Source organism: Penicillium riverlandense (genome assembly GCF_028828495.1).
Source record: "Penicillium riverlandense strain IBT 135883 chromosome Unknown utg000002l_segment0_segment0, whole genome shotgun sequence".
Taxonomy (NCBI): Eukaryota; Fungi; Ascomycota; class Eurotiomycetes; order Eurotiales; family Aspergillaceae; genus Penicillium; species Penicillium riverlandense.
In genome coordinates, this window is record NW_026643195.1 from 2,039,122 (window position 1) to 2,065,573 (window position 26,452).

Here is a 26,452-nt window from a genome sequence, read left to right on the forward strand (position 1 = left end):
GTATATTGACCACTTACACCTCTCCATCCCTAGAAGGTATACTAGTTATCCGAAATTTGCGCGTGGGAATCAGTAGCAATAAAACTCCAAAAACCAACAGATGGGTGCCATCAGGATCCCTAGAACTATTCTCTGAGATCCTCCACAGGCACGTATTTATCGGTCTTGCGAGGTGGATTGGGGTGACGACGGCCTTTACAAAAACCCAGCGCTCGGGGATTGGAATAACCCGAGTGGGAGCCGTTCGGACAGTAGGAGGTCCGCCATAGAACAGTATTTAATGCGAAGATGCTCTGCAACTGATCATAATTGTTTTTCTATATGTTCAAAAGGAACCTTGCACGCAAAATTATGAGCAAACCTACAGACGTCATCATCGCCGGCGCTGGTCCGGTAGGGCTATTTCTAGCATGCGAACTGGCTCTGGCCGGAGTCTCGGTACTTGTTCTGGAACGAGATACGACACCCGAGACGCCATGGAAGGAAGACTTTTTCGGTCGCCGAGGTCTCTTTCTTCGCGCGACCGAGGCCTTTTACCGCCGTGGTATGCTGGACAAGATCATCCACGGCGGCAACCAGCGTCCGACGCAACTCGACAAAGGTCCCGGCTTCGTGTTTGGGGGTCACTTTGCGGGCATGATGCTCAATGCAAACAAAATCGATTTTTCACGATGGAAGTATCACCTCCCAGGACCTGCGTTTCTCCCTGTAGGGTCTTCACTTGGTCGTATTGAGAGGGTGTTATCGGAGCGTGCGCAGACACTCGGTGTACAGATCATCCGGGGCGTGGGAGTCACCAAAGTCAGTGACGAAGGCGATATAGTGAAGGTATGGGCTGGAGACAAGTGCTTTGAAGCCCAATGGCTCATCGGATGCGATGGTGGACGAAGCACTGTTCGCAAGGCCGCTGGGTTCCAATTCGAAGGGACAGGCTCTGAGTTCATGGGCTACATTGCTAGTTGCGACCTGGACAATCAGGAGCTTCTGAAGCCGGGGTTTAATCGCACAGAGTCCGGGATGTATATTGTTACTGGGCCTGGACAAATTTACGCCGTTGATTTCGATCTGAGCTTCGACCGGTCGCAACCCGTCACTCGAGAACACTTCCAAACTGTACTCCAACGGGTCTCTGGACTGGATATCACTGTCAAAGCGCTGCATTTGACCACCACTTTCACCGCTCGCTCGAAACAAGCCACGGAGTATCGCAGAGGCCGCGTTTTTCTGGCCGGTGACAGCGCTCACATCCACTCTCCACTGGGGGCGCAGGGATTGACTGCTGGCATGGGCGATGCGATTAACCTGGGCTGGAAGCTGGCGGCTACCATTAAGGGCTATGCACCACCTGGACTTCTCGACACTTATCATCAAGAACGGCATCCGGTTGGCGCGCATGTCCTCGAATGGACGCGTGCTCAGGTGGTCAGTCTACGGCCGGATCCATATGGCCGAGCCGCTGCCAAAATCATGCAGGACTTGATCAACACAGACGAAGGAACCACTTACTTTGCGGACCGCATCTGGGGGCTTTCGCAGCGCTACGAACTGGGTGATACCCACCCACTTGTTGGTTGTAGTGCCCCGGATTTTGAATTTGAGGATGGAGTGCGCCTGGGGCCTAAGTTGGAGAAAGGGCGTCTCCTGATCATTGACTTCTTGAGTAACTCATCCGTGGCACAGCTGGCCCAGGACTTAGAGCCTTTTGTCGACTACTTTGCATCTGATGCAAAGGAAACATTTGGCCTCAAGGCATTGCTGGTGCGGCCTGATGGCACTGTTGCGTGGGTGACAGAATACGAGGTTGATATCGGCGCGCTGACGACGGTATTGTCACGCTGGCTAAGTCTTCCTGGACTTGAAGGCCGATGAGAGCCTAAGTGTACATCAAATATATAGACAATACATCTCCAATCAGCCTTGTAGGTTTTCGTTGTAGAGGGTTGAAGTATAGGATTAGCTTTTCTAAAAGTCTAAATAGCACGCAATCTTCAGTTGACACCAATGTTTGCTTTAGTAGGCACTTCTTTGTTGTCTTCGTGGTTGTCACAGAACTCTATCAGATTGATTCGGGGTGACTATATTCAAATTTCTGTAAGGAATGTCCAGAGCGGCATTTTCCGCACTTTTGCGCAGAAGATGACCTTCAAATAAAGTCTTGATTGAGTTAGTGAACAGCCGGGGTGCATTGGCCAATCAACAGATAAATTTTACCATCACCTGCCTAACAAGCCCCATCTTCCGCTGAAGGGGTCGGAAAATCTCCGAGTATCTCTGAAGCAGAAACCATCGGTGTTAGTGTCCGGGTGCGATGTAAATCCCGTTATATCCGCCTTGATTGGCTAGATATCTTCCTTCCTATTTTATCAAAACCCCTCTGTCGCCGATTATAAATCTCAGCAGTCGTCTTTCAATGCTTCGATAAAGCATAGACCCCACTCCAAGCTCTGACTCGTCGGGCTCGGGTCAGCACAGTGAGCCCAGGTGCCAAGATATCTGCCTTCCTATTTCATCAACACCCCCCTGTCGCCAATTATAAATTTCAACAGTCGTCTTTCAATGCTTCGATCAAGCATAGACCCCGCTCCAAGCTCTGACTCGTCGGGCTCGGTCAGCAGAAGCGAGCCCAGGTGCCAAGATATCTGCCTTCCTATTTCATCAAAACCCCTCGGTCGCCAATTATAAATCTCAACAGTCGTCTAAAGTTCGATGCTTCGATCAAGCATTGACCCCGCTCCAAGCTCTGGGCTGTCGGCTCGGTCAGCGAAGCGAGCCCAAGTGCCAGCGGAGTTTAGTAGGAGTTTGGCTAAATCCACGATTAATAATGGGATTTTCCTGCAACATCAAGTTACATCATTTCCCCGCAGGGATGTCAAAAAAGCTATATAAGACCCCTCGTCGCTGTAATAGAATAATAGAATTCAACACAGCACTGAATATTCACCGCAAAACCTACCAAATAAATCGATCAAAAATGTTCGCCGCTGCTGCTCCCCCGAAATCTCGCCTGGGGCGCTACCGCCTGCTTGCTCCCACGGCTGGCGTCAAGGTTAGCCCTCTGTGCTTAGGGGCAATGAACTTCGGAGAGGGATGGTATGTGACGAATTCAGTAAATGCATGGCCGGATATTTGCTAAAATGAGACCCGATGCTCAACAGGCAGGGCAGACTCGGTGAATGCAACAAGGAAACTTCCTTCCAAATTCTGGATACATTCTACGAGAATGGTGGCAACTTTATTGACACGTAAGTAGACACTCCAGCTGAATTGTTGGGAAATACAGCCACTCACCCATCGAAGCGCCAACAACTACCAAAATGAAGAATCTGAAGAGTGGGTTGGCGAATGGATGGAAAAGCGAGGCGTGCGCGATGAAATCGTTTTGGCGACCAAGTACACCTCCCCGTACCGCCTGCACAAGAAGAACGAGATCCAGGCGAATTACGTTGGAAACAATGCCAAGGCCCTCAAGGTATCCGTTGACGCGAGTCTGCGGAAACTGAAGACCGACTATATCGACCTTGTGAGAACCCAACTTCTTCTCAAAAAACTTGCAATAACGCTGACCAAGGAATAGCTGTACGTGCATTGGTGGGACTTCAGCACCTCCATAGAGGAGGTAATGACATCACTTAACTTCCTGGTGACCTCTGGAAAGGTGCTATACCTGGGTATTAGCGATACACCGGCATGGATCGTAAGCCGAGCCAACCAATGTGAGTATATGTCAACCTCATCACGTTCAATGCCATATGACTAACAGGAAATAGACGCCCGCGACCACGGACTGCGCCCATTTTCTGTTTATCAGGGCCAATGGAATGCAGCCAGGCGTGACTTCGAGCGTGATATCATCCCGATGTGTACCTCTGAGGGAATGGGTCTGTGCCCATGGGGAGCCATCGGCGGAGGCGCCTTCAAGACTGCCGCGCAGCGCGAGGAGATCGCCAAATCGGGCAACCCAGGCCGCGCTGTCGATGCGACCGAGACTGATCTGGCAGTGTCAAAGGTGCTGGAGACGGTTGCAGCCCGCCATAACACCATCATCACCAGCGTGGCTCTGGCTTATGTGATGCGTAAGACCCCTCATGTCGTGCCCATTGTGGGTGGTCGTAAAGTGGAGCATCTGCAGGGAAATATTGATGCTTTGGCACTGGAACTGTCGGACAAGGATGTCGAGGAGATCGAGTCGGCGTATCCGTTTGACATTGGTTTCCCCATGACGTTCCTTTTCCGTGGCGAGAAAAAGCAGGCGCACCCTGGAAACTCACAGTTTATGAATGCGGCTGCCAGGTTTGATTATGTGGATTTGCCCGCCGCTATCAGGCCGAAGCCCGTGGAGGAGGTGTGAATATCTGGTGGTTAAGGTTGATTGATGTTGGTATTTGATAACCAGGTATTGACTGAAGATTTTGTCAGTGTTGAGTACTTAAGAAAGTCGAATCCATCCCCATTCTTTTGGCTGTTGCCTTGTGTAGACTTATACACTATCTAAACTACTTTGAAAATCTAGCCTTTTTCACGACCTGAACCAGGAGCGTACTAACCCTAATGGGGATGTCATCGTCATTTTGACATCCAAGAAAGACAAAACAGCGACTCAATTCCTTGAAGACTATCAGTCACTCACTTCTAAAGACTTCAAATTTATTGTGTTTGAGACCACATATTCAATATGGCCCCTGCAAACCTTGCAAAAGTTCCACCAGCGACAAAGTCCAACGGCATCAATGCGGGCGTCCTTGTAGGGGTTCTCGTCGGGGTGTTAGGCCCTCTTATCCTAGTGTTCGTTTTTATTGCTTTCAAGTCAGTCTTCTGCCCCGGAACTATTGACATTACAGTATTGCGTTTGAAACTAACTGTGGCTGTTGGTCTATAGACTCGTCTATTCCAAGAAGGAGATAAATGGGGGCAACAAAGATCACAACAAACCACTTGATCGAGCAAACCCGGTTGTTAAGACTCCAGTGCCATTTATCCCACCACCACCAGTTATCATTCCAGCGCCAGTGCATTGCACCACCTCCTATCACTGCTGAAGAACCTGCATTCAGAATGAGCATTTGCATCGCCATGGTATCTGCCTTGCTTTAAAATTGGGCCCCGTAACTGCTTGCACGATTTTCGGTGTCTTTCATGCATTTGTTATACCGGAGTTTGCTATCCTAGGATTTAAGTCTATTTCTTGTTTACGACACCTTGTATATTTGCTAGAGCAGTCTACAGAGAAAAGGCCGAAGATGCATCTTCTATTATTGTCAGAGCCTGTGCAAGAAAAACATACTAGTTTAAAATCACAGAATACTCAAAGACAGACTAAAAGTTATGTTCTGTAAGAACTTAGCACTCTCGACCAAATTCGGAGTGGGAGCACCAAACTAAACTTACTCAAGGTCCCATCGTCATGTTGACGCCTAGAAAGGATAGTTATTTCAAAATCTTGAGGAACAAGTTTTGAACAAAGAAATCATTTTCAACTTCAATTTATTTCGCTAAAACACCCACGGTCAATTGTCTAAAGATGCCACCTCATCTAGAAAACCATAACTTCGCGTCTCTGGTATATCACCTAGTTCCACCACCACAACCACCAGCGGATTCATGAAGGACAGTGGACTCACCCTCGGTCTCATTGACGAACTTGTATTCGGTGCTCTTCTCATAGGTTTGATCATTTCCCTTATAATTATCTCCCTGAAAGTCCTCCGTTTCAAGCTCGCACAATCCTAGTTAGCTAACAGTAGCTCCTTTCCTTTCCTCATCCAGACGAAGGAAAGCGAATCAGAACAACTTGCCTGCTCAAGCTACTCAGGCACAGCAGGATGGCCAACCGATGCATGTTGTTCTAAGACTAAGAACAATATCCCATTAATTCCAGTTGTACCAACGCGGTCGCATTCTCGAGTAAGGCCTGCTCGACCTGCAGCAGTGCTCATTCAGGATCGTTCATATATTGAGCCATACCACCATGATCGTCATCCATAATTATCACCCCAATTATCACGATATCGTCACCACGATGTCGGTTGCCCCGATTTCCACCACTGATCATCTCGTAGATCTCTATGACTAGAGGGAATACTAGGCTCACTCGCCTGCATGCAACTCGATATCAAAATGCAATAATCCAAGCGACTATTTTCTTCAGTATGCAGATTTGAAATTTTAAAATATAGAATCAGGCCTCAAGATCACTCATGATATGCACACAGATACGCAAAGGAAACGACACAAGTAGTTGTAAAATACAGTGAAGAGAGAAAAAGCCCCAAGCCCAAATACATACAGGACCTGAGGACGGACAGCAGACACTGGATCTCTATGCGGTAGCGGTAGACACCTGAGGCCTCGACAACTGAGGCCTGCGCAGGACCTTCTCCAGCTCACCAATGACGCCGCCACCAGAGAGACTCCATTTCTCGCCAACTAGCTGGTCATTAACCACCTCGCACAGCAGGCCGCTGCGAGCGAAATAGGTCACGTAGCTCCGGGTTTCGTCACGGGTGAGACCGCTGAGGGTCTGCAGCTCGAGGAGACCATCCTTGGACTTGGAGGCCTGGAAGAGGTCCATCACACGGGGATCAGCGTTGCTGTAAGATTCCGGCTGCGGGTATTCCGGGGAGGAAGGCTTGACGCCTTCCTGACGGGCGGCCAGCTGGTCCAGGCCGACTTCGAGGCTGTAGTTGGAAGGGCTGTTGGAGGTGGAGGTGGCGTACAGGACCAGGCCGCCGTTGCCCAGAGACTGGCCCGGCGTCAGCAGCGAAAGGAAGTGTTTCACGAAGACGAGGTCGTGCGAGTGGATCGTGGTGTAGTCGGCAGCGCGGTAGACGCTCTCGCCCATCCAATGAGCGAGACCGTCCAGGGTCACAAGCATTGGGGGGCGAGGCTGGAATTCATTCTTCACACCTGGGGCCGCCTTGGTAGCGTTAAGCTCGGTCCACAGAGCTTGGAAGACGGGCCAGGCGACGGCGGCATCTTGCAATCCGAGTTTGGCGAGGTCTGCCAGAGTCGAGCCGGGCTTAAGTCCCTTCAAAGTCGGGTGTTGCTGAGAGATACGAAGACCAGCAAGAACATCCTGGTTGGCCTTAACAGTGCGGGCTAGCAGCGTAGACGTAGCATTGGGCTGGACATATTGCGTCGGGTTGGTGCCTTCAATTGGGGAGTACGCGGTGTCGCCGGAGACGAGTTCCCGAGCTATGAATGATCAGCAACCGCAGGAACCTAGAGACGATGGTGTAGGCCTTACCGTCGGGTACTGTGATCACGACCCATTTCTTGATGAAAGCCATAGTCATGGCCTGCAGCAGATGCACCGTCTTCCCGGAGCCCTTCGGCCCCGTCACGATCTTCTTGACAACCTTGCCCTGCTGAGCACCCTCAACACCACCCGTGATCTGGTCAATCAGACGGCCCATCTCATATGTACTGCGACGAAAGACTGTGCTCGGCCGACGGAACAGTGACCAGCTCTGCTTGGGCTTGAACGCCTCGACGGCTCTCAATTGATCCAGCTTGTCCACAGGAAGACCCATAATAGTACCGCGAAGACTGGGATCGGACATTGTTTCCGCAGACAGATCAGCCATACCCTCGATTTCCAGCGCGTTGGGGTTGCTGAGCACGATGCGCTTCTTCAGAGCCTTGCGCTCGCCGACGGGCGGCGGACGCACACGGTCAACGGGCTTCTTCTTCTTCCTCCGGATGCTCATTGACTGACGATGCTTCAGCATCGTTTGCGTATTGGCCTTTTTCTTCGCCGGCTGGGCATATTGGACTGCGGAGGAGTGGAAGGGGGCGCTTGCGACTCGGGGCGCGGAGGAGGACGGAGGGAGAAGGGCTCGCGTGGCTGCAGCCCGAGGCCGCAGGACGCAGTTCCAGCAGGCCGAGGGGACCATTGTGGTTGTCAAGAATACTGGCACGACGGCCAGAGACGAGACAATGCAATGGGGGGCTTGGCAATGGAGGGTGGAATGGGTAAGTGATTGTGGACTGGACGAGCAACGGAGAGACACATTTCTGAGCGGTGCCTGTTCGGGACTAGCGCGGTTTAGATAAGCAACGTTTTTTTCTTCGCTATCATTTTTCGGCGATTAGCAGTTCAACAACAGCACAACGCATTCGCAATGACAGACGTCGACATGACAAACTCTGCCGATGCATCGGCCTCGAAGCCCCAGAGACTGTACGTTTCATTCTCCAGTTCTTCCCCACGCTCAACAACCACAACCCAGAAAACTAACAAAACCCGAACCCAGTCCCATCACTGTCTCCAAACCGACACCCTACACATTCGACCTCGGCCACCTACTCGCCAACGACCCCAACCCCCTCGAGCTCCCCAGCAACGCACCAATCAATGCCTCACTCAAAGCCGTTGCCCGCGACGGCGCCCAAAGCCTCCTAAATCAGCTGCTAACAACGTGCGAAATCACCTCAACCGCCGCAGACGGTGTGCTGCTCAGCCTCCCGGCGCCTGCCACAGCGCTCCCACGGCACAAGCCACTACCGACCCCCAAACCGCCCACGAAGTGGGAGCTGTTCGCGCGCAAGAAGGGGATCGGCAAGTTCAGCAGGAAGGCCGGCGGCGCGCTGGAGGATAAGGAACGGCGCAAGAAGCTTGTGTACGACGAGGCGTCGGGCGAGTGGGTACCCCGCTGGGGCTATAAGGGGAAGAACAAGGCGGATGAGGATCAGTGGCTTGTTGAGGTGGATGAGAAAGATTGGAAGAAGGAGGAGGATGCTGCTGCGAAGGGCGGGTCGATCCGTGGGATGTCCAGGGCGGAGCGGAAGCAGCGCATTAAGCGGAATGAGAGGAAGATGCGCTCGAATGAGTCGAGGGCGAAGAAGGCCTGATTTGATCTTTTCCCCTGTGTATCGATCGATATTTGTCATGGCGTTGGTTGGAGTCCAGCGGTTTTGGGTACATATTTATGCCATTTACACTACCAAAAGCACTGCTTACCTGCATTACTATCACTACGACTTATTTTTATACAATTCCTCCATGTATATACCAAATGAGGTCTTGATTGATCAAACCGAAATAATGCCCTCCCAGGTTCCCAATATATCGTACATGCATATCTCGCAAAACGTCAAAGAGATACAATAAAGGCAAAGCATAGAGACAAGAATGAACATGCGAAGTGCAAGTGGGGATATCTGAAGATGCCGAACATCAAAGCACAATTTCATGAGATGGACTTGTCGCTGGAGTAAGAAAAAGAGAAAGGCATGAACAAACAGCTGAAAAAGAAAATTGTCCACCAAAACAGTAAGTACGTTGAGAAGGGAAAGATCAAGATATACAAATTGAAGCGAAAAAAAAGCCAAAATGTGGGACCGTGGGCAAAAAAGGAGAGACCGTGGACGCCAATATGCACTGTCAAATGCTGGTTTAAGGGCCAGAGACGAGGGAGACCAGTCGAATCAGAACATCCCAGCCAGTGGTCTGTTCGGATCCGGTATGTACCTCATGATCGGGCCAGCCGAACAAGGAAGTATCTCGGCCAAGAGCCCACGTTGACGGGGACCAAACCCCCATCATCAAGAAATGTTTTATATTTTGATAGGAGAAAGCGGCGGACCAAGTTCTGGGAGCTGAGACGGATTGCGGCCGTGCGAGGTGTCAATATCCTTGGGTCTCTGCTTGCGGCTCCGTGAAGTGTTCGGGCGAGAAGACGGTTCCTCCACGGTGTGTTGGCTGCTGCTGGAAGACGAGACAGCGTGCTCATCAGCGGTGGAATTTTGCGCGCTGCCCTGTGCCTTCTCCGTAGCAGCAGAAGCAGCAATCTTCTCCTCTGCGGCCTGTCGCTCCTTCTCGTCCATCTCCTTTTCTATCTGAATGAAGTCCTTCTCGGTCCAGCATCCCTGCCAGCAGTTTTTCCAGTCACAGACTAGGAAGTTGAAGCAGAAGGCGTCGATCTTCATACACGGCTGAAAGCAGATGCACAGGTTGCGGTAGTCCATCTTGTTCTGATCCACGTAGGAGTGGAGGAGGTTGAGGTGGCAGGTGATGGCGAAGAGGAGGTAGTAGTTGTACGGTGGCAGCTTGGACAGCTCATCCTTGAGCAACTGCGGAGCGGTGGTAGCGCCCTCGCACTTTTCTGCGATCATATCCTGCGTCGCCTTGGGGAAGAGCTCGTCGGGTAGCTCCCGGAGCCAGGCCTTGAACATCGACCCGATTATGTTGATATCGTAAAGATCGGGTACGTCAAAAAGATCAATATCCAGTTCCGAGTCGAACCGTCTCTGCCAATGCTTCACTTCTCGGCCACTGCCAGGAACCCGATACAGACCTTCTTCCTCACAGCCCTTGAAATTGAGATAATCAATGCAGCGGTAAGGTAAGGCAGGCATCCAGAACTCGGTCTTGTCTCTGCAATCTTCCAGTTTCTTCGCAATGCGGGTCTTGCGCGCCTGCTCAATCAATGGCAGGTTGATCACGGAACAGACGTAGGTGTCATCGGTGAGTAGCTCGCGCTCATTGGTGCTCCCACTGCGTGTCATCTTGCCGAAGAATCCCTTTCCTGCCTTGCCGAGGCGACCAGCGGCACCGGTCGAGGATTGTTTCAGGTTGTTGAACAGGGCAGCAGATGCACCAGAGACTTGGCTCAAAGAGCCCGATGTGACCATGGATCCGCCGTAGCTCCTCTCTTTTCGGAGAGTAGCGCCGCTGCTTTCTATCGTGGGGGTTCTCAATGTGTCTTGGACAGGACGATGATCCAGTCGTGGAAGTGCAGACTGTGGGGCGGTCGGCATGTTGCTTTGGGTTCGAAGCTCCTCCAATTTCGCCAGTCCGGTTGACGGGCGTCGACCAGCTGCTTTGTTGGCCGACGACTCATCCACGCGGATAGAGCGAGAGCGTGTCAGAAGACTCGCAAAGCGCGGCTTGCTTTTCTTCGGACCCGCTGATTCCGTATCGGTGCCGGCTTTTCTGTAATCGCTCTGAATACCCCTCTCGCCGAACGTGCCTAATTACGAAGCGTTAGACACAATTGCCAGCAGCGAAGATGTGAGATTGCTTACCCTTTTCGTTATCAGCTGCCCCAGCAATGGCGCCTGGCAGATCTGGGGTCGACTCGTATGACTTGGGCGACATATGCGTCTTGCGATCTCGAGAACTACCCCGGCTCTTTGGAGGCTCGGTCGTGGAATTCTCGGAGCTGTCAGACCGGTGGGCTCTGTGAGACGACTTGGGTGCTTTGAGATTGCCGAAGAATGACCGTGACGCATCTCGGCCGTGCTTCGTCGCGGTGGGGAAATGCTGCGGAATAGCAGTGAATCCAGGTGTGGGGGGAGGGTCGGTTGATTCAGCGGCCGGATCTGCAGAATTGGGCAAAGAGGGGCTGTTCGGTTTGCTGCTCGAGTCTTGCGTAACGGGACGGATCGTAGCACCCTTGAGGAATGGCGAGCTCGACGAGGACTTGGGCGAACGAGGTGTCCGCGGACTCGGGCCGTCGGAGCTCTGGTCCCCTGGGGTCAACGGAGACGATACTTTTGCGTTGCTCGACGCTGACTTGGAAGAGCTGAGGTCCAAGTTGGGTACGGGCGAGTTCCGGACCGGCATCCTGAAGGTCGGCCGAGCGTGGAGAGCCTCCGAAGAAATTGATATATGATCTGAAATAAAATCTTTTCGTAGGAGTCAGTCGTAAATGCTGTAGCCAAATGCGATCCTGTCTGGACGATAATTCGCTCAGCATGACACTCCAACAAGGTATCCAGGGGGGCTGAAAGGAGGAATGCACCTGGAACAATTTGGACCAGTGGTCTTTGTTCCTCGGGATTGGCACAGGGACTCACTTTAATATTCAAACACCGTGCGATATCGCGTGACGGAATCAAGTCTCGCCAATATGCCCCCGCGAGCCGTCGAAGGGTTCCGGATCAGGGGTCTGGGCGTTCAGACGAGTATAGACTATCGAGGGAATGAGATCTGACGGATTTGTAAGGTCAGCGAGGTTACTCAGGACACATGTTACAAGGAGCCAAAAAAAAGACAGGAGGGGCCTGGTGAAACCGCAATGACATATGCAGGGGGGATGCGCCATGGGATGTTCTAAGAGCGAAGCCACACGGGTGGTGCTCCGGATGAGGCATTTGTCTCTTGATGTGGATGCGCCAACCCCCGACCGTTCGACGACGAACAATGTAGAGTGGGTTCAAGGGCAAACAGCGGAGAGCACTCACCGGACTGGTTCGCTTCATGATCAGATCCAAGATCTCGCAGTCGAGGAGGGAGGGAGAAGTTGTGGGAGTGTGAAGGAGAACAAGGTGTCGCTTCCCCCTCTTTTTGGCTGGGGTTCCGGTGATCGGCAGAGGTGGGTTCGCACCGACAGACCAACTGGAGACAGATGGAGAGGGAGGAAGGATCACGAGAGAGAGGGAGGGAGAGAAGAGGAGAGGAAAAGAAAGTGAGTGCCGTTGAGGATTGAGTCTTGAGACAGTGCCAGAGGAAAAAAAAGGAAAGCAGGCGACCAGGACTGCAAGTCACACCCTCCTAGCGCAGGTGACTAGCTATCTTTGTCGAGCGCTAGTCAGTCTCCGGTGTATCTTATCCGACGAGGAAAGATCAAAAAGGGGGAAGCAGAGAGCGAAAGAAAACAGCAACCACTGTGAGTACGGCGTTGATAGCACGTCACCCATGGGCCAAATCAGAATGGATTATTGTGACGATGGGTCGGCATCATGGCTCCATCTTGCTCTTTTTGCCATCATGATCGTCGAGCAATTGCATGTTTGGGGTCCGTTTAATGGTACCGGTACTACTGCCCAGGTACTGGGTACCTTCGTCACGCTGGGTCCCAGTGTGCCTGGGCGGGTACTGGGTACGCCAGCGTCCCCACTGACTCGGAGCCACTGGGTCTGGCAGTTGGAGCCACGGGTCGGATGAGATTGGCGGGAGGAGGTGGTGTGCCTGGCAGTACAGTCCAAGGGGGAGGATTCCATGAATTCTGAAGGAGTTAGCTGTCTGTATAGTGGTTGTCTGGTGATTCGTAGTCTGTTCTTCTCCCTTCTCTCACTTCGACTACGGCGGCCCATACGTTATGTGACACAGGCGCGAGAGCTGTCAACGGTATACATAAATAGCAACGCCCATCTGAAACTGACCCATCCCCCGTACCTTTGTCCATTTGATTGACCCGGTCGCATCACAACCCACACTGCAATGGTGACCATGGCTCCCCTCACTAACTAGTGTGGATATCATTCTTCTTTTACTGCATTGGTATGGTGCGGTGTACCTCTAGTGCCACGCTAAAATTGTCACTGTCCACTTTGAACAAGAGATCCTTCCCCCCGGCCATCTCCGCTAGTGACAGTTGCGTCGTAGCTCGAGATGCAGAATGCAGGGGGAGCAATGAATGGAATGATGCCGAGGGCTGGGCGAGGCGAATGTCGGTGTATGTAACCACGCACGTAACTAGCCAGGAACAATAGTATTTCTGCACAGCGCATCCTTCGCGTTGTTCACGTTCCATCCATGTCTCAGGCCTGCTGCTGTTTGCAATCCACTCGGCGGTGGGCTTTGGCGAGTCACGTGACCACACAGCTTTCGTTCTTTCCTCCTGGGCCGATGGAGAGCTCCAGCCACAACCGCCCTGGTCAATGATGACCGCATGATCTTGTAACCACCTCGGACAACCCATGGACAAATCCTGTGGCTCGTTGCCTGTTCCGCACTCCCCGGATTACTACTGACTCCAACTGACCATCTAACCCCCATCAAATGGCCTTGGTGTCGGGTCCCGGCAGAGCCGGAGGCAACCTGTCCAGCCAAGACCTGTGTACTGCGAAACATGTGGCTTACATCCAGAAACTGGACACTGTGCGTGCTCCTTTGCTAGGCAAACAAACAAAACTCCAGAAACGATGATTGACGGTGAACCATTAGAGGAAGGACGAACTGGAATATTGGCTAACGGAGCACCTGCGACTCAATGGCGTGTACTGGGGCCTGACGGCTCTGCATCTCCTGGGCCAACCCGATGCACTGCCTCGGCAGGAGACCATTGACTTTGTGCTGTCTTGCCAGCATGATAATGGCGGCTTCGGCGCTGCGCCGGGCCATGATCCACACATGCTCTACACCGTCTCTGCGGTGCAGGTTCTGGTGATGGTGGACGCGGTGCACGAGCTCGAGAAGAGTGACCGAGGGGGCAAGGAGAAGGTCGGATCGTGTACGGTGCTCTCTTCTGCTCTGCAATGCCTTTGCTAAGTGAATTGCAGTCATTGCAAATCTGCAAGATCGGGAAACAGGCTCTTTCATGGGCGACGAGTGGGGCGAGACCGATACCCGCTTTCTCTACGGCGCGCTCAATGCGCTGTCGCTCCTGGGTCTCTTGAATCTGGTCGATGTGCCCAAGGCCGTGGCCTATGTCCAAAGCTGCGAGAATTTGGACGGTGCCTACGGAGTCCGCCCTGGCGCCGAGTCTCACTCTGGCCAGGTGTTCACCTGCGTGGCCGCATTGGCTATTGCAGGGCGCTTGGATCTGGTGAACAAGGACCGGTTAGGGACGTGGCTATGTGAACGCCAGGTCGACCCAGGGGGCCTCAATGGCCGTCCCGAAAAGGTCGAGGATGCTTGCTACAGCTGGTGGGTTGGATCCAGCCTGGCTATGATTGATCGACTTCACTGGATCGATGGCAACAAGCTGGCTGCCTTTATCCTGAAATGCCAGGTCAGTCGTCTCGATGGAGGTGTCTGATCCAAGTTAACATTGTGCAGGATCCCGAGGCAGGGGGGTTTGCCGACCGACCAGGCAACATGGTGGATGTTTACCACACTCATTTTGCCATCGCTGGATTGAGTCTGCTGAACTATGCGGGCATCCAGGAAGTAGATCCCATTTAGTAAGTTTTCCGTGGTTATTTATTGATGGACTTTGTTTGCTAACTGCTCTTCAGTTGTATGCCTAAGACAATTATATCTCGATGCTTAGCGCGCTGAAAGAACTGTTTACTTGTCCTTTGTTTATTCCCTCCCATCCTCCTGCCATCTAATAACCCGTGAATGCCCTTTTCCTCCATGGCTCATGGGATACAAGGCAGGAGAAGAGCGATGTCCACTTTGACTTATTTCCGCTTCATATCATCCCACCATGGCCTGACCATCGGCCATTAAGACATCGTGGCACATACTCTAGTCCATTATCAAGTCTCAATTCACGTACAATGCACTTGATCCCGTGACTTATTCACTCCTTTTGTAGATGTGAATTGGAGGCAGGCACCTCACCCGCACCCGCACCTTCCCCATGTACGCGTGTGGCCCTTCCCTGTCATCTTTTCGGTTCATCCCATCTTCCTCCCTCTCCCACTCACTCCCTGTCCACCGCTCCTTCACCCTTCCGCCACTCCCGTATCTACCGGCTCAAGGGAGAGTCTTACTTTGTTGGTGTATTCCCCTTTTGATTTGGTCAATCTGCCTCACCACCCAATATCGCGGTTGGCCCATCGGGGTCCTGTCTGGACACAATGGAGATTGCAGCCCTTCAATGCATCATCTGTCCGACGCAGCCCAACTTCAGCGACAAGTCTCACCTGCTGACGCACGCTGCTTCCAAGGCCCATCTGTCCCACTACTTCAAGCTCCAGGTCCGCAGCCAGAATGAGCCTGAAGCTGTGAAGACTCTCAATCGGTACGATGAATGGTTCAAGGACAACAGCCTCGCCAAGCTTCTGTCCGATCGGATGACTTTCAAAGAGGCCCGCAAGAGGAAGTCGCTGGGAAAAGAGACTCCCAGTGGTGAGGCTCGATCCACCAAGAAACAATTTCCCAGGGCCACAAAGCTGGTTGCTACTCCGCCAAAGACTGCCCCTCTGCCTGATTTCTTGGACCCTCGTCTCGTTGCTCCGTGCAAAGAAGAGCCGGGCACGGAGCAATCGATTTTCGTCCCATCAATCGATGCGTCCGTTCCAGATGCTACCCCTAAAACAGACCCTGCGCGGTACCCTACGCGGTCCAAGGCATCGAAGCCCAACCCGTTGATCCAGGATGATGGAAGCGAATCTGCAGATAAAATAACCCCAGCTGTGCCAGTTACGCCAAAGCGCCCACGGAGCAAGAAAATGGCAAAACGTTTGCTGTTGACAAAAGAGGACTCTCATGATTCCTTTGTCGACCACCCCGAGCCAGTCGGCGATATTGACTCCGACAAAGAACGAGCTGACGAAATGACGCGGCTCAAGGGGATTCTGTGGCCCGGAATGGACCTTTTTGATTCTGCGACGAAGCAAATGCGGCGCATGCGAAATCAGAAGAAGGGTGAAGATGTGCTGAAGTTGATGGAGATGAAGTCTCTGTGTGTGGAGCCTACGGAGCTTGTCTTTTCGCCCAAGGGCACCCTGCAGAAGGAACGAGAGATCACCGGGAACCTTGAAGACTACAGCCCGCTGAAAGGAGAGAGCCCGAATCCCATGACCAAGCCGCGTTTTGCACGTTCCAAGCGTCGTGTCCTGCGTCAAACCGACCTCAATGTGAAACTTCGAGACCGAAAGGGGGCCAGGAAGGCTGCTTTGCGTGACTCTAGCTCTGATCCTGAGGAGTCCGCTGAGGAGAGTGCAGAGTCTCCGAGTCTCATTCGTCGCCACAAGGGTCTCGACTCACCTTTCGGTTATGACGGTGAGCTCGGCTTGACCATGCGAGCGTTTGAGAATCGTCCCCATAAAGGCTTTACCATATTCAACGACGTGGGAAACCCCTACAAAAAGAACATCAAGGACCCGTGTCCCGAGCCTAATGTGCACCTTGGCACTCTGACCCCAACTCGTCTTATTCTGGGCCATAAACCGGACATGCCTGGCCGCCACGGCTCTGCCGTTGATCGTGCTTCTGTTGGCAAGGAAAACATTGAACCTATTCTGAACTCGCAGGGCCGTGTTGATACTTGCCGATGGCCGTCTCCGTTTGCCAAGGGCCGTGACCCCAATGGATACGCGTCCGGCTATCTCGACGAGCATGATAAGTATGGATATCGACCCAACCCCCTCCTGGCTCCGACGTCAAAGCTGGCCATGGTCGAGAACAGCGCATACGGTAGGAATGATTCGACTTGCAGCGATGACTGGTCTGCGATTGCGCGCGCTGTTTCGCCGGATGGAACCATTTCCGGGAACGAAGTCGAATTTGACCAGCTTTACCTGGATGGCAGTGCCAACTAAACAAAGCAGCTGCTCATCTTTCTCTGACATTATGCTGATAAACGACGATCACGGTTGACAATGAAGTATGGATACAACGGCAACGACTCTATGCTTTGATAATGATTGCGTGACCTATTCTCTGTGGTTGCGGTGAGCGAGTCACTATTTATGTCGGTGCTGAGTGTGGGCTCTTCACTGTCTGGGAGTTGATATCCTTTCTCGTGGCGGGGGATGACAGACATTGTGTAATTAGCATGATTATTCCCTGTATGAATACTTTTTGTATGACCCGGTCTTCTCTACTTGTCGTGAGACTTGAGTCGCCGCGAACTGTAGTACCGCTGAGTCAGCCCATTAACGCGTCTTCGGCGCGTCGAGCAAATGAAATGCGGAGTGACCCTTCACATCTGGAACAGTTTCGTTTTCGCCCAGCAGTCTCCCAGGCTGCTGAGCACTAATTGAAGCAGCCATTACGACATCATGCCTCCGCATTCCTCCCCATCCTCAGCGCCATCGCCATCTCTGAAGCGCAAGCAACCAAGCATCTCGAGCTTCTTCACCCCAAAGCCATCCTCAACACAACCACCCCCATCCTCCGCTCCCGACGCCACACAAGACAAGCGACCTCCAAAACGGCCAGCCTCACCAGCCGAGAAGATAACCAATGGAACCAAAATAGAGAAGGCCACACCTGACGAGGAGGAAGATGAGGACGATGTCGTCGCCCCGGCCCCGAAAAGAGCCAAGACCCACGGCACCGCTGATGAAGCCAGCGGAGAGACAAGCCTACCCATGAACTCTCAACCTAACAGCAGTCTGCGAGCAGATCTCTTCAAATTTCAGAGCTCCCCCGCCGGCACTGCAGCGGCCCCCGATGAACACGGAGAGGATGACGAGCGAAAGAAAGAAAAAGAGAAACTCCACCAGAAGTTCGTCCGAAAGCTTGGCGGAGTTGACTGCATGGTCGGGATTGGAAGTCGTGTGATAACCGACACCATCCCCGGTGATGGCGAGGAGGGCGCCGAGGCAGACGAAGACGACGAGCCCGCCCCTCTGCAGCCGGCTGCCAAGGGCAAAGGCGCGGCCAAGAAGGGCGCCGGCAAGCTCACGCCTCTCGATAGGCAGGTTATTGATATCAAGCGCAAACACGCAGACGCCGTGCTAGTTATCCAGGTTGGGTACAAGTTTCGCTTTTTTGGAGAAGATGCACGCACAGCGGCAAAGGAGTTGGGCATTGTTTGTATACCTGGGAAGATGAGGTTCGATGAACATCCCTCCGAGGCTCATATGGACCGATTTGCGTCTGCCAGTATCCCCGTCCATCGGCTGCATGTGCATGTAAAACGACTCATTACCGCTGGTCACAAGGTTGGTGTGGTGCGCCAGATTGAGACTGCGGCTCTTAAAGCGGCGGGGGAAAACCGCAATGCGCCTTTTGTGCGTAAATTGACCAATCTGTACACGAAGGGTACATATGTGGACGATGTGGAGGGCGTCGAGGGCCCCGCGCCAGCTGTTGGAGCTGCCTCGCCAACAACGGGCTACATGCTCTGCATCACGGAGTCCAACGCCAAAGGCTGGGGCAATGACGAACGGGTCCATGTAGGGATCGTTGCTGTTCAGCCGGCAACTGGGGATGTGATCTATGATGACTTCGAGGATGGGTTCATGCGGAGCGAGATCGAAACTAGACTCCTTCACATTGCACCGTGCGAGATCTTGATCGTTGGAGAGATGTCTCGGGCGAGTGAGAAGCTTGTGCGGCATTTATCCGGCAGCAAGATGAATGTTTTCGGTGAAGCGGTCCGGCTGGAACGAACCTCGAAGAAGGAAACTGCTGCCGCGGAAGCACACAGCCATGTCTCGAGCTTTTATGCTGGAAAAATGAAAGCCACGAGCACCGACGAGGATGTGCAGGCGGCGAAGCTTCTTCAGAAGGTTTTGGATTTGCCCGAACATGTCACCATCTGTTTGTCCGCCATGATCGAGCACTTGACAGAGTATGGTCTGCAATATGTCTTTGACCTGACCAAATACTTCCAGTCATTCTCAGCCCGTTCGCACATGCTTCTCAACGGAAACACGTTGGTAAGTCTTGAAATCTTCCAGAACCAAACCGATCATTCTGCAAAGGGGAGTTTGTTCTGGACTTTGGATCGGACACAGACACGGTTCGGCCAGCGTCTTCTGCGGCGATGGGTAGGACAGCCATTGCTGGATAAAGCGCGATTGGAAGCGCGTACCGACGCCGTGGAGGAGCTTACAAGTCCTGTTCTGTCTGGTCCTGTGGAGAGGTTGAAGGTGCTCTTGGCAAAGGTCAAGAGTGACTTGGAGAAAAGCCTGATCCGAATTTACTATGGCAAGGTATGTGATCTTGAGACTTTTTTCAGCATTCATACTGACGGTTGCTCTCAGTGCACACGGCCTGAACTTCTCAATGTGCTTCAAACCTTGCAAATGTTTGCAACAGAGTTTGCACATATCAAGTCCCCATCAGACACTAAATTCAAATCTTCCCTGGTAGGCGAAGCAATCGCTTCCCTTCCAAGCATCCGAGAAGACGTCATTCGATTTCTGGACATGATCAACCTACATGCCGCCCGGAAGGACGACAAATACGGCTTCTTTCGAGAGGACCAGGAGACCGATGAGATGAGCGAACAGAGGCTCGGCATCGCGAGCGTCGAGCACGAACTCGAAGAGCACCGCACCGAGGCGGGCGAGCGGATAGGGAAGAAGAAAGTGGATTACGTCTCCAAAGCTGGGATTGAGTACTTGATCGAGGTCGACAACAAGTCCAATTTTATCAAGCGCGTCCCAGCATCGTGGGTTAAGATCAGTGGAACGAAGCAAGTTTCTCGATTCCACACCCCGGACGTGGTTAGGCTGCTGCGGCAGCGCGACCAGCACAAAGAAGCGCTCGAAGCTGCCTGCGACAAAGCTTTCAGCGCGCTCCTGGCAGAGATCGCCACGCAGTACCAGCCGTTCCGCGACTGCGTGCAATCCCTCGCAACCATAGACTGCCTCCTGTCTCTCGCGGTCATCGCCCAGCAACCGGGCTACATCAAACCCGAGTTCACAGAACACCCATGTCTCAACATCTCGCAGGGCCGCCACCCGATGGTCGAGCGCCTACTCACAGATACCTACGTCCCGAACGACACACACCTCGACCACGACGGAACCCGCGCCCTCCTCGTAACAGGTCCAAACATGGGCGGCAAATCGAGTTACGTACGCCAGGTCGCCCTGATCGCGATCATGGGCCAGATCGGCTCCTACGTGCCCGCCGCATCCGCCCAGCTCGGCCTCCTAGATGCCGTCTTCACGCGTATGGGCGCCTTCGACAACATGCTCGCCGGCGAGTCCACCTTTATGGTCGAGCTCTCCGAAACAGCCGACATCCTCAAACAAGCGACCCCGCGCTCGCTCGTGCTCCTTGATGAACTGGGCCGCGGCACGTCCACCCACGACGGCGTCGCCATCGCCCAAGCTGTCCTGGATTACATGGTCCGCTCCCTCCGCTCCCTGACACTCTTCATCACGCACTACCAGCATCTCTCCCGCATGGCCCAGTCGTACCCCGACCATGCCCTCCGCAACGTCCACATGCGCTTCACCGAGTCTCCTGCCAAGCAGCCCGGCTCGGACGAGGAAATTACTTTTTTGTATGAGGTTACCGAGGGCGTTGCGCACCGAAGTTACGGGTTAAATGTGGCGCGTCTGGCGAATTTGCCGAACTCAGTGTTGGATTTGGCTCGCGAGAAGAGTAAGGAGCTGGAGGTTTCTATTCGCAGGAAACGGTTGGCAGCTCTTGTTGGTTCTGTTGGGGTTGTTCTCCAGGGGAATGGTGGTGGTGATGTCGGGGAAGGATTGCTTGATCGGCTTGTTACCGGTGCTGAGCAGTTGTAGCTGTATCTTATGTCGGAGTGGTTAACTCTCTCGTCGCAGAGCATATCTGGAGTATGCGTGTATTTGTATGAAGGAATCAGGAATATCCATCTATGAAATACTCTACCCTTTCAGGCACTACTTGTAGGCGGCATAATAAGATCTTCCACTTGAATGAGCCCAGGGCTTTGTGGACCCACGTGACATTTTGGATTCACAGCGCGTTTAGTTCCCATGTCGATCTAGATTGACTGCGACAGAGCGTACAGTTACGCCTACTGTAACCTACAACTGTCCCAGCCGTCAGAACAGCAGGAGCTAGGAGATTTTCAAATTTTTTTGCTTTGCATTTCCACTGCTCTTGTCGTCGATCCGGACCTGGCTCGAAACTCGGGACGTTTTGACGGCCAAAAATAAATCAATCAAACAAAGGATAGCACATCACAACCTCATATGTCGCATTGAGCCCCATGCAAGCACGTCGATCGACGTGTGTATGTTGTATGTAGTAAAACACCGGAATCCAAAACCAGACCAGACCAGACAGACACACACAGAGCAAGATTCCCCTTTAATCTCCTCCACACAACCTCGATTTTCGTTTCTCATGCTTTTTTAGAAAGGGTAACAAACAAAAGGGAACAAAAAACATGTCTTTTCTCATTGCTCTCATTCATCTGCTCTCTCCCGCTCGGAATTTGTGCTCCAGTCGTCACTTCTCAGAACTTCGGGGTTGCCGAAGTCACGTCCCGACCCAGATCAGCAACATTACATTGTAACCGAGAGATGCGAACTAGGCGGGCCGGTGGCGTAAGAGATTTCATGAGGGGAGATCAAGTGGGTGGTGAAAAGGGAAAAAGCGGTTCAGCCGAAGAACGATAGAGACTAAATGCCGGGCGAGAGGGATATGCGAGAGACGAGGAGAGATAGAAAAGAAGACATGGCGCGAGCGAAACGTCGCTTGGGGAGGCGGTTTAGCGGAGACGGCGGGCCTCGCGCTCGGACTCGAGCAGGCACAGGATGTCGTCGACCTTGACTGGAGAGTAGGGAGAGAATGCGTTAGCGGTGTGGGTTTTCCCTTTTTTTTTTTTAAGTTTCTGTGTATGTTTCCCAAATCCCATATTTCTTGTCCAACCAGACTTCCTCCTCTTTTTTTGGGTTCGATAATCCTCCGGACAGAAAGAAAAAAAGATCGCATACCTGGGCCCTTGACGTTGCGGATAATGCTGCGCGAGGTGTCGTCCATGAACTCGACGCGGACCTGGGTGACACCACCACGGGAGCCTAGACAGCAAAAAGGTCAGTATTTCCAGATCAAGAACGTAGTATTGGATCTCCATTTCTTGTGCGGCTGTCATATAGTGCCAGAGCTGCGCCGCAATGGCTCATGGAGGTCGGGTCGTGGAATTCAACGAAACGGGAACTCAGGAAGTGCACGTACCGGTACGGCCGAGGACACGGGTCACCTTGACGAGCTTGACGGGCTGCTTAGCGGAATCCATCTTGGAGAGGAGGCGAGGGCGTTGAGCTCGAAGGGAGTGCAGGAGTTGGTGGTGGGTAGACGGGGGTGAGGAAGAGTTGATGGCGATGGACGATTGTGCGATTTTTGGGTTGGGCAAATTACGCGAGAGCTGGGACACCTGAGCCGTCAGGCATAAGATGAGTCAGCAGGGATGTGGTGCCTGACTGATGAGGCAGGAACTGTTGATTGTGCTTTTCGACGTTCTAGAAATCGTAGTTGATAGTAATAGTAATAATAATAGTAATAAACCTTGGTCACTAAGAAGAGTGAATCCAATCATCCCTGACTCTAATCCTCGCTGTTCATCACGTGGGCCAAACCTGTGCCCTCCTTTGTTCCCCTCGGGAGTACACCGTGGTACTTGTCTCTGCCACTGATTCCGGCCGGTGTCGCAAGTAACCGCCCAAGTACCGCCCTGACGGCCCCACCAAATTCTGCCTCGACAGCTCCGGTGAGCCCGATTGACTGTCTCCCACTCCCTTCAGGCCTGACGTGTGCCCGATCCCATCTCAATTCCTCCAAGACAGAGTTGCCCTTCTCTGAACTGCCTTCCAATTGATCTTCCCTTCAGTTTCACTCCCGATTTGATCTTGTCAATCGCTTCCGATATCGCATCCATCTGTCGTGCCCCGCGGCGCAACACTCGATCGTCATGGATCTCGTCAACCAGTGAGTCAATGCCTATTCCGAAGCTCTAGAGGCGAGTCTCTAACGGTCAATTCCCCCACCAGCCTCGAAGGAAGGCTTCTCTTCGCCGTGCCAAAGAGCAAGTGCCCCCCGCGACCATCTTGAGTCATACTTTTTTTTACCACACCCATTGCGACGAGACCAAGGACCAACACAGACTAACAGCTGACTATAGAAGGACGGCTGCAACAAGCAACCCTTGACCTGCTCTCCGGCTGCGACATCCAGTTCCGCCGCGAAAACCGCCTCGACATCGCCCTGGTCAAGAACCTCCCGATTGCCCTCATCTTCCTGCCCGCAGCAGACATCCCGACCTTTGTTGGCGAAGGCCGGGTCGACCTAGGTATCACAGGTCGCGACCAGGTCGCCGAGCACGATGCCAACGTGGCAGCCGGCGAGGCATCAGGTGTGGAGGAGATCCTCGATCTCGGATTCGGCGGCTGCAAGCTGCAGGTGCAGGTCCCCGAGAAGGGCGGCATCTCCGAGGCCAAGGAGCTGATCGGCCGAAACGTCGTGACCAGCTTCACTGCGCTGGCGTCGACCTTTTTTGCCAAGCTTGAGGGCGCCGAGTCAAGCCAGAAGCTCAACACGAAGATCAAGTATGTCGGTGGCAGCGTGGAGGCCGCGTGTGCGCTGGGCGTTGCCGATGGAATTGTTGACCTTGTCGGTACGTACTATTCTTATGAATTCTATACATCACCTGTGCTAACGGCCACAGAATCCGGCGAGACTATGAAAGCGGCCGGCTTGAAGGCCATCGACACCGTCGTCACAAGCACTGCCGTTCTGGTGAAGTCGCGCGATTCTACCAATGAACTCCTGAACCTGATCACCTCGCGCATTCGCGGTGTAATCACCGCACAGAAGTTTGTTTTGTGTCAGTACAACATCCCGCGGGCCGAGCTGTCGACCGCGTCCAAGATCACCCCCGGCAAGCGTGCCCCTACCATCACGGCACTCGAGGAGGAGAACTGGGTGGCCGTCAGCTCGATGGTCGAAAAGAAACGCATTGCTACGGTGATGGATGAGCTCAGCAAGGTCGGGGCGACGGATATCTTGGTTCTGACCATTGCCAACTCGCGGACGGATTAGACTAACCATCCTACTTGAGGCTGTGGGGGTTTTCTTTTCTTTTCTTTACTTTTTTTTTCACATATTTGAGGCGGGATTTGGTTTGATACTCATATATACCTCGACACTCTTCTTGTCTTGATAATTTTTGCCTTTTAGGGCTCGATAGATTGGGAAGACGCAAAAGCCAATGGATTCTGGGATTTAAGTTATGACCTCTATATCATTGACTGACAAGAATAGATGCTGGGCCTCTAGTTATGACTTTTGGACCCCAAGGATTGTCAAACGACGTGGCTCAAGGCATCCTCGGCGTGGGGGCGGGTTAGGACATTCTTAGGCGGATCGGCTACGGCTTGCTTCTTTCTCGTCGGACTATATTATTCTTCGCACGGTCGATCAGAATGCTCGCCGTGCGGCCTTCTTTGAGATACCTGCTGGTCGGGTCTGTGATTTTGTCCGCGTGTGTCTTCTTTTTCCTCCTGAAAACTGGGGAACCCATCGGGGTTGTCGAACACCCGATCTCAAAACCGTCAGCATCACCACCACCGTCACCTTCACCAGCCTCAACCCCTGAACCGTCCTCCACACCACTTTTGCACGACCAACAACCAGATTTCAACATCACTTCTGCGCCTCCACCGAATTTGGACGACCACTGCAATGTAAATATTGAACACTTGCGTGAGCTTGGGTACAATCAATCGATCGAATATGGGCGGTGGGACATCGCGGTCGTGCGAACACCGGATTTCCAGGATTTCTCGCTGGATCTGAACCTGACCTTGCCAGCATTTGAACCAATTGACCTCGATACCGCAGTCGAGGTTGCCTTCGAACACTGCAGCCCAGATGCCACAATCCATGCACCGCCACGGCAACCTCGCGCCGACGCGTCGCACATGATCTTTGGGTTTGCGACTTCAAAGGAACGGCTCATCGGCTCACTAGAGGCATTCCAGTATTGGGCGGGTGGTACCGGGGCGCGGATGTTCGGCTGCATTGACGGTATCACGGAACCCGAGAGGAAGCAAATCGAGCAAATGGCCCGCGAAAGGGATATCCAGCTCACGATCATCCATTCCACTAAATGGCTCCTCGATGTGCAGGACATGTACTTCGCTCTTGTCAAAATTCTCTGGGATAATCGCGACGAAAACACCAAGTGGGCAGTCATAATCGACGACGACACTTTCTTCCCGTCCATGCGGAACCTCATCAAGCGAATGGAGACGTACGATGACTCGAAACCGCAATATATTGGCGCGCCGACGGAGGACTTTGATCAGATGAGGACCATGTGGTTTATGGGATATGGCGGGGCGGGAGTCTTTATGTCTATGCCGCTTCTCGAACAGATAAACGAACATTACTCGGAATGCTCTCTGAGCATGAGCTACGGCGACCGGCGGGTCGCTGAGTGTATATATAAATACACCTCCACCAAGCTCACATGGGACCGTGGGCTCTTCCAACTGGACATCAAAGACAATGCCGACGGCTTCTACGAAGCCGGTCGACCGTTGCCGTTATCTCTGCACCACTGGAAGTCCTGGACCAACGTGGATGTGGTTCGGCAAGCCATGGTCGCTGAGGTTTGTGGAGACGACTGCCAGCTTCGGCGCTGGCGGATCGACAATCACTGGTGGTTAATCAACGGGTTCTCGATCGTTCAGTATTCAAAACCCCTGACCAATCTGCTGTCTATGGAACAGACTTGGGCGTTGGGGCCCATGGTCGAGGAATTTAATTACGGACACAGCTTGGGGCCACTACGGGAAGCGGACTCTGGCAAGGTCTCGTATCGGCTGAAGTCGGCCACCGTGGACGGAAACGTTGTACGGCAAATCTACGTCCATGACCCGGCGCTGGAGGGACTTCCGCGCAGAGTGTGGGAGGTTGTGTGGACGGTGATCGAAGAGCAATGAATGCATTTGGCGAATCTGTATTATACTGTCCATGTTGGAATATATGGCGTCAATTATGTTGTGCTGTTTAGCCATGTTCGCGACATTCATACTACAAAGCTTGCATGCATACCCACTGTTCCAGGGCGACGTGAAATTTTGTCCATGTTGTCTTCTTCTCTTTCTCGCTCTATGTATATATACCGTTGTGCCATCCATTGCTATTATGATC

At 52.9% G+C, this 26,452-nt stretch overlaps 11 protein-coding genes across 11 annotated transcripts; 8 read left to right on the top strand and 3 right to left on the bottom strand.

The window, feature by feature from the left end:
- Window positions 1-351: 351 nt before the first annotated feature.
- Window positions 352-1,869, top strand: N7474_003124 (FAD binding domain-containing protein; the record flags this gene model as incomplete). The annotated part of the gene is made up of 1 exon (XM_057194539.1): window positions 352-1,869. One exon carries the CDS (start codon window positions 352-354, stop codon window positions 1,867-1,869), a length of 1,518 nt encoding a protein of 505 aa, XP_057055894.1.
- Window positions 1,870-2,971: 1,102 nt separating this feature from the next.
- On the top strand, window positions 2,972-4,348 carry N7474_003125 (aldo/keto reductase; the record flags this gene model as incomplete). The annotated part of the gene is made up of 5 exons (XM_057194540.1): window positions 2,972-3,090; window positions 3,156-3,242; window positions 3,298-3,520; window positions 3,575-3,713; window positions 3,768-4,348. The coding sequence occupies 5 exons, from the start codon at window positions 2,972-2,974 to the stop codon at window positions 4,346-4,348; spliced, it is 1,149 nt and encodes a 382-aa protein (XP_057055895.1).
- A 1,968-nt stretch (window positions 4,349-6,316) lies between these two features.
- On the bottom strand, window positions 6,317-7,892 carry N7474_003126 (mitochondrial 37S ribosomal protein mS29; the record flags this gene model as incomplete). The annotated part of the gene is made up of 2 exons (XM_057194541.1): window positions 6,317-7,191; window positions 7,244-7,892. 2 exons carry the CDS (start codon window positions 7,890-7,892, stop codon window positions 6,317-6,319), a joined length of 1,524 nt encoding a protein of 507 aa, XP_057055896.1.
- Window positions 7,893-8,120: 228 nt separating this feature from the next.
- Window positions 8,121-8,850, top strand: N7474_003127 (ribosome biogenesis protein RRS1; the record flags this gene model as incomplete). The annotated part of the gene is made up of 2 exons (XM_057194542.1): window positions 8,121-8,179; window positions 8,253-8,850. 2 exons carry the CDS (start codon window positions 8,121-8,123, stop codon window positions 8,848-8,850), a joined length of 657 nt encoding a protein of 218 aa, XP_057055897.1.
- Window positions 8,851-9,555: 705 nt separating this feature from the next.
- N7474_003128 (uncharacterized protein) lies at window positions 9,556-11,566 on the bottom strand (the record flags this gene model as incomplete). The annotated part of the gene is made up of 2 exons (XM_057194543.1): window positions 9,556-10,970; window positions 11,026-11,566. 2 exons carry the CDS (start codon window positions 11,564-11,566, stop codon window positions 9,556-9,558), a joined length of 1,956 nt encoding a protein of 651 aa, XP_057055898.1.
- A 2,160-nt stretch (window positions 11,567-13,726) lies between these two features.
- N7474_003129 (Rab geranylgeranyltransferase subunit beta BET2) lies at window positions 13,727-14,851 on the top strand (the record flags this gene model as incomplete). The annotated part of the gene is made up of 4 exons (XM_057194544.1): window positions 13,727-13,825; window positions 13,892-14,177; window positions 14,227-14,678; window positions 14,726-14,851. 4 exons carry the CDS (start codon window positions 13,727-13,729, stop codon window positions 14,849-14,851), a joined length of 963 nt encoding a protein of 320 aa, XP_057055899.1.
- Window positions 14,852-15,474: 623 nt separating this feature from the next.
- N7474_003130 (uncharacterized protein) lies at window positions 15,475-17,160 on the top strand (the record flags this gene model as incomplete). The annotated part of the gene is made up of 1 exon (XM_057194545.1): window positions 15,475-17,160. The coding sequence occupies one exon, from the start codon at window positions 15,475-15,477 to the stop codon at window positions 17,158-17,160; it is 1,686 nt and encodes a 561-aa protein (XP_057055900.1).
- A 462-nt stretch (window positions 17,161-17,622) lies between these two features.
- On the top strand, window positions 17,623-21,054 carry msh3 (mismatch repair protein MSH3; the record flags this gene model as incomplete). The annotated part of the gene is made up of 2 exons (XM_057194546.1): window positions 17,623-19,506; window positions 19,558-21,054. 2 exons carry the CDS (start codon window positions 17,623-17,625, stop codon window positions 21,052-21,054), a joined length of 3,381 nt encoding a protein of 1,126 aa, XP_057055901.1.
- Window positions 21,055-22,007: 953 nt separating this feature from the next.
- Window positions 22,008-22,535, bottom strand: N7474_003132 (40S ribosomal protein eS28; the record flags this gene model as incomplete). Its single annotated transcript, XM_057194547.1, has 3 exons — window positions 22,008-22,069; window positions 22,234-22,317; window positions 22,475-22,535. 3 exons carry the CDS (start codon window positions 22,533-22,535, stop codon window positions 22,008-22,010), a joined length of 207 nt encoding a protein of 68 aa, XP_057055902.1.
- A 157-nt stretch (window positions 22,536-22,692) lies between these two features.
- N7474_003133 (ATP phosphoribosyltransferase) lies at window positions 22,693-24,334 on the top strand (the record flags this gene model as incomplete). The annotated part of the gene is made up of 2 exons (XM_057194548.1): window positions 22,693-22,696; window positions 23,418-24,334. 2 exons carry the CDS (start codon window positions 22,693-22,695, stop codon window positions 24,332-24,334), a joined length of 921 nt encoding a protein of 306 aa, XP_057055903.1.
- Window positions 24,335-24,717: 383 nt separating this feature from the next.
- Window positions 24,718-26,241, top strand: N7474_003134 (uncharacterized protein; the record flags this gene model as incomplete). The annotated part of the gene is made up of 1 exon (XM_057194549.1): window positions 24,718-26,241. The coding sequence occupies one exon, from the start codon at window positions 24,718-24,720 to the stop codon at window positions 26,239-26,241; it is 1,524 nt and encodes a 507-aa protein (XP_057055904.1).
- Window positions 26,242-26,452: the final 211 nt, after the last annotated feature.